General features: G+C 41.9%; 1 protein-coding gene across 1 annotated transcript; it reads left to right on the top strand.

Moving 5' to 3' along the window:
* The first annotated feature begins 2,701 nt into the window (after positions 1-2,701).
* On the top strand, positions 2,702-3,939 carry LOC143533476 (uncharacterized). The gene is made up of 4 exons (XM_077028249.1): positions 2,702-2,826; positions 2,925-3,386; positions 3,447-3,484; positions 3,527-3,939. The coding sequence occupies exons 1-4, from the start codon at positions 2,702-2,704 to the stop codon at positions 3,937-3,939; spliced, it is 1,038 nt and encodes a 345-aa protein (XP_076884364.1).
* Positions 3,940-5,854: the final 1,915 nt, after the last annotated feature.

The following is a 5,854-nucleotide window of genomic DNA, read 5'->3' as shown; positions in this document are numbered from 1 at the left end:
AGATGCAAAATTTTGAATCTGTTTATTTTTAGTCCTTGGTCTTTTGGTAACTTGCCATATCTTGATCTTATCATCATCCAAAAATACAAAGGCGGCTCTTGGCGATGCGAAGTGCAAAGTGCGCCATCATAGCGCCACATTGCGCCCATGCCCGTGCGCGTTCGCGTGCGCGTCGGGTGCTTCGCACCCTCCGCTAGGACTAGGGAGAGTGGTTGGCCACTTAAGAACATTTCTGTGGAATGTTCTCTCCTTATAAAGTGCTTTATTTTTCTTTTTTTCTCCGATGTGGGATGGAGTCTCCTTACTCCATTTCTTTACATAAACTACTTCCATTCTTTGTCTTATTTTTCTCTTTACATTTGCCATGAATATTTTTAGTCCTTAAGTTTTATTAATTTGTCAAATTTGAACCAAATTTTTTGTGATGTTACAGGTGTGTGCTAAAACTTATTAGAAACCCATAGGTGTCTTATTGAGAAGGGTTAGGGGTCCTGTTCGGGTTTTTTCTTAAGTGTATATTTTACGATTCTAGTCCATAACTAAATATTTTCCTGGTTAATTAACAACTGAATTTTTTGGGATTATAGCCTAGGTAGTTTTCTCATCATCATCATCTGATTTAATCAACAAACTTGTGTTTTCTATTAATTTACTTGTTTTCTTAAATTAGTTCTTGATAATAGTTTTAAATTAGTATTTTACTTAAAACCCCCTTAAACAAATAATAAATAAATAAGGTGTGTCTGTAGTTGAGTCTAATTAGCTAATAAATGCAGTTTAAAGAGTCTCGTGGGTTTGATATCTGGACTTACTTAGCTTTAATAGAGTCAATCGGTTCACTTGTCGGTTAGTAGTTTAGTCGAGTTTTAGAGAGTCTAGAGTATTACTTAATGTTTATTTTAAGTTAAATTAGTTAATAATTGTTAAACTAATTTTAGCACATCATGTTTTTTGGCACCGTTGCCGGGGAATTCTTGGCAATTGTGTTATTAGCTTTGATTGAACCTACTTGCTACATACGTGCTACTTGTTTCGTTTTACGTTGTTTGAGTCGTAGGAGTTTGATTAATTCTAGTTTATTTTTAATTGTTAGTTTATTTTTATATTTAGAGTCTTTTTATTAGAATCTACTTACTCGGTTTTGTGCATTTTGTAGGTACATGCCACATCTCCGTTTGCACAGACCGCTGTTGGATTGCTTTGGACCTACACCGTTGAAGTCATAGGGAAGTTCGTAATCATCAGAAAAGCAACCGATCACCATAGATACTTCACCAAATTCATCACCCGTAAGTTCACCACCACCGAGTCCCAGAAGCATCACAGTTAATCAACTGGCTAAAAACAACCCCGTGTACCAGCAAGCTTTTGAAGGATTCCATGGAGATTACTTACCCATTATCACCCCCCAGATTGATAACCCTAACTCATGGCAGATTCCTTCCTACATTATGTCCAATATCACCCAACATAACCAGTTCCATGGCCGTGGAGATGAAGACGCACCGGCACACATCAACCGTCTTACTCGTGTGTTCAAAACGTTCAACTTTCAAGGTGCTAATGAAGATGCAATCTTCCTTCACTTATTCCCATTTTCACTTTCTGGTCATGCCGCCACTTGGCTCGATTCACAACCTACTAGAGCATTCACTACTTGGGAGGCGCTTCGCACTACGTTCATCAAGAATTACTTTCCACCTGCTAAAGCTTCTCGCCTCCGTGATCAGATCCACTCCTTTCACGTGGAGCCGGATAATCAATATTACCAAGCTTGGGAACGCTTTCAGAATTTGCTATCCCGTTGTTCTCAACATGGGCTCACACCTTGGGCCGTTGTTGAGAGGTTTTACAATGGGCTTACCTATGTGACTCAAGCTAGGTTTGACACAGCTGCCGGGGGTAATCTGATGGAAAGGAAAAATGTGACCGAGTGTAACGAGATGTTCGAAAGTTTTGAGCAATTGGAATACGTGAAGAAGCCATGTAGCGAGAATTCCAATCCCTTCATCAGTACACTCTCATCTTTTCGAGGTGTGCACCAGGTTAATTTGGATACTGGTGTGGCTGCTGCTTTGGAGAATATTACCCGATAGTTAAAGGAGTTTAAGAGTAAGGTGGATAAGTGTGAGCTGTGTAGGGGTGGTCATGGTACGTTGGAGTGTCCATTGATGAATAATCAAGAAGTTGATTTTGTGGCTGGTCAGAACAGGTTCCCTAATTCTTACAACAACAATCAAAACTAGAATAACTACAAGAATCAGAACCAGAATCAAGGACAAGGTAACTCAAATTGGCGTCCGACCGGTGGGCCACTCGGTTTCCAAGCTACCTATAACCAAAATCAATGTCAGTATAACAGTGGAGGTTCAAATGGTCAAAGTTCGAGTAATGGGCAAGATCTAAGTGGTGGTATTGGGAGGTTGGAAGAAATGATGCAGCAAGTCCTTACAAGGGATCAAGTTACTCAGAAGACTCTTTCCGATCATGATCTGCTTTTTAAGAATCATCATTTGTCGCTACTTGATATTTAGAGGTCCGTTGGTGATATTGCGCGAAGATTGGATGAGAGACTCTCGGGACAGTTTTCAGGTTCTACTCAACAGAATCCGACCACTCAATTGAAAGCAATTGCTACTCGTAGCGGAAGGGTTTTGGGTCTCGAGGTAAGAAAAGGTGAGGTTGAAGCTGAGGATGAGGGATGGATGAAGAGATCGAGATGGAAGGACCAGGCAAAGTACAAAACACTGTACCGGTTGCACAGCCAGTGGAAAAAAAGCCGGTTGAAGTTCGGCCATCACCTGTGATTGATCACTCTCGTGTCCCGTATCCCGCTCGCGTAAAGCATCAAAAATACAAAAGGGAGTACGGGCACTTTCTAGATATGTTCTGACAATTGAAGATTAATTATCCGTTAATTGAAGCCCTCCAACACATGCCAAACTATGCTATGTTTTTAAAGACCTGTTAAAGAGGAAGGATAGGTTGGGAGAGGTTTCATTGATCCCCCTTAGTGGGGATTGTTTGGCAGTAGTACTGAATCGTTTACCCGAGAAGTTGTCAGATCCGGGTGTGTTTACAATTCCTTGCTTATTTGGTGGACACGATGAGCCATGCATTGGCGGATTTGGGGGAAGTATTAATTTGATGCCATATTCTCTGTACGAGAAGTTGGAGTTGGGCGAGCTTACACCGATTCGCATGCCCTTGTCGTTGGCCGATCGTTCGGTTAAGTATCCGCAGGGGATTATCAAGAATTTGCTAGTGAAATTTGATAAGTTTGTGTTCCGAATGGATTTTGTGGTGCTCTACATGGAAGCCGACGAGAGGGTCCCTATCATTCTTGGTCGTCCGTTCTTACATACCGCGAAGGCGCTTATCGATGTGTATGATGGGAAGGTCACACTTCGGGTTGGTGATGTGAATGTTACTTATGATGTTTGGAGGTCGATGCGACATCCGGGTGATCAAGATGATTTCACTGGTTCATGTCATTCGGTTTATTTTTTTAACTCTTTTATTGTAGGTATGGGTAGCTGTTTCGATTATATTTGTGGTGGACATCTCATGGAAGGTAGTGGTATAGCAGATTGTGATGATTTGGGTGAGGATAATTCGTGTGAGAATGATTCGGTTTGTGATGAGTTGGTTGGGATTTCGGGGTTGCCCGAGATTATAGAAGTGAACAGGATTAGTTGTGAGAATGAAGTGGGTTCCGTGGAGAAACCCACTTTGTTAGAGTTGAAGGTTATCCCGTCACACTTGGAGTATGCTTATCTTGATGAGGGCTCTAACTTTCCCGTTATTGTGTCCTCTAAATTGACGGAGGAAGAAAAGTCGAAGTTGATAGACGTGTTGAAGCTGCATAAGGGGACGATTGCATGGAGACTTTCCGATATTCAAGGTATTAGCCCTGCTTATTGCACACACCGGATTTAATGGAAGATGAGTACAAACCGGTGGTGCAACCCCAAAGACGTCTTAATCCGAATATGGAAGAGGTGGTGAAGAAGGAGGTATTGAAGTTGATGGATGCCATGATGATTTACCCGATTTCCGATTCTCCATGGGTGAGCCCGACCCAAGTGGTCCCGAAGAAGGGAGGTATGACTGTGGTGATGAACGAGAAGAATGAGCTTATCCCTTCGCGTACGGTCACCAGTTGACATGTGTGTATTGACTATCGAAGGCTGAATGATGCCACCCGGAAGGACCACTTCCCGTTGCCATTTATTGATCAGATGTTGGAGCGTTTGGCAGGTCAGCAGTTTTATTGTTTCCTTGACGGTTTTTAAGGATATTATCAAATTTCCATTGCACCAGAAGATCAAGAGAAGACGACTTTTACATGTTCGTATGGCACGTTCGCATACCGTCGCATGCCGTTTGGACTATGTAACGCTCCGGCTACCTTTCAGCGTTGTATGGTGGCCATCTTTCAGGATATGATAGAGACGTCCTTGGAGGTGTTTATGGATGACTTTTTGGTTTACGGTAGTTCTTTCGATCATTGTTTGGCAAATCTTGAGATGTTGAAAAGGCGCATTGAAACGAAGGTAATATTGAATTGGGAAAAATGCCATTTTATGGTGACGGAGGGGATCGTGTTGGGTCATAAGATCTCGAGAGATGGTATAGAGGTGGATCGGGCGAAGATTGATACTGTAAGTAGACTTCCTCCACCAATGGATGTGAAGGCGATTAGGAGTTTCTCGGGTCATGCGCGGTTCTATCGGTGGTTTATCAAAGACTTTTCCAAAATTACCCACCTGATGACCCAACTTCTCGAGAAAGATGTACAATTTGTTTTTGATAACGAATGTTTGAAGGCGTTCACGTATTTGAAAGAAAGGCTCGTAAGTGCTCCCATTATTTGTTCTCCCAATTGGAGCTTGCCGTTTGAGCTCTTGTGTGATGCTAGTGATTATGCGGTTGGAGAGGTTTTAGGGCAAAGGCGAGAGAAACATTTTCACCCCATCTATTATGCTAGCAAGACGATGAATGATGCTCAAGAGAACTTCACCACCACCGAGAAGGAACTTCTAGCCGTTGTTTTTGTATTTGAAAAGTTCCGCTCGTATCTCATACTTTTGAAGACCACCGTTTTTACTGATCATGCGGCCTTGCGTTTTCCCTTCCAAAAGAAAGACGCGAAGCCTTCTCTTATACGGTGGATTCTTCTACTTTCCAAGTTAGACATCAAGTTCAAAGATAAGAGGGGTGCGGAAAACGTAACGGCCGATCATCTATCCCGTCTAGAAGATCTGAAGAGAGAAGAGTTGCATGAGGAGGGGATTGGAGATACATTCCCTCACGAGTCGATCGATTTTTTTGCGGCTGAGAAGCAAGGTATGCCATGGTTCACTGATTTTGCTAATTATTTGGCTAATGGTTTTGTGTTGGAGGGTATGACTACGCAACAAAAGAGGAAGTTTTTCCAGATGTTAATCGGTATGTGTGGGATGACCCGTTTTTGTTTAAGATTGGTGGTGATAGGATTCTGAGGAAATGTGTGACGAAAGAATAAGGATGGGATATTCTCTGTAGGGCCCCATTCCCGGTAACCCTGCTTTGGTGTTGGATTTACTCATAACCATAGTTCTAAAATTAGAGTTAATAAAAACTTTCACGGAATAATTAAAACTTCATGCATTGCATTACAAAACATCAAATCATGTCTTAACATACAAGTTGTCTTTTCATAAACATTAACATAAAATAGTCATGAAACTTCTTCATAAATGCCAGTCTCTTTAGCTCGTTACATGTGTCCCTCTTGAAGCCAGCTGCCTCAACCTATTTGCCTGCGTGCATACTAAAAGTCAGCTACGCTGAGTGAGTTCTAGTTAATCAA

The sequence above is a fragment of the Bidens hawaiensis genome, unplaced genomic scaffold (genome assembly GCF_021521415.1).
Source record: "Bidens hawaiensis isolate Kalapana, Puna unplaced genomic scaffold, B.hawaiensis_p1.1 tig00009711_1, whole genome shotgun sequence".
Classification (NCBI taxonomy): Eukaryota; Viridiplantae; Streptophyta; class Magnoliopsida; order Asterales; family Asteraceae; genus Bidens; species Bidens hawaiensis.
The sequence above is the reverse complement of the archived record's forward strand: the minus strand, read 5'-3'. Positions and strand labels throughout refer to the sequence as shown.

What these genes read in the sequence shown, in the direction of transcription:
- LOC143533476 (XM_077028249.1), top strand. Translation starts at nt 2,702, where the DNA reads ATGGATGAAGAGATCGAGATGGAAGGACCAGGCAAAGTACAAAACACT. An exon ending in ATTGATCACTCTCGTGTCCC is followed by an intron (nt 2,827 to 2,924) that starts GTATCCCGCTCG and finishes CGTTAATTGAAG; the next exon opens with CCCTCCAACACATGCCAAAC. An exon ending in GCGAAGGCGCTTATCGATGT is followed by an intron (nt 3,387 to 3,446) that starts GTATGATGGGAA and finishes TGATGTTTGGAG; the next exon opens with GTCGATGCGACATCCGGGTG.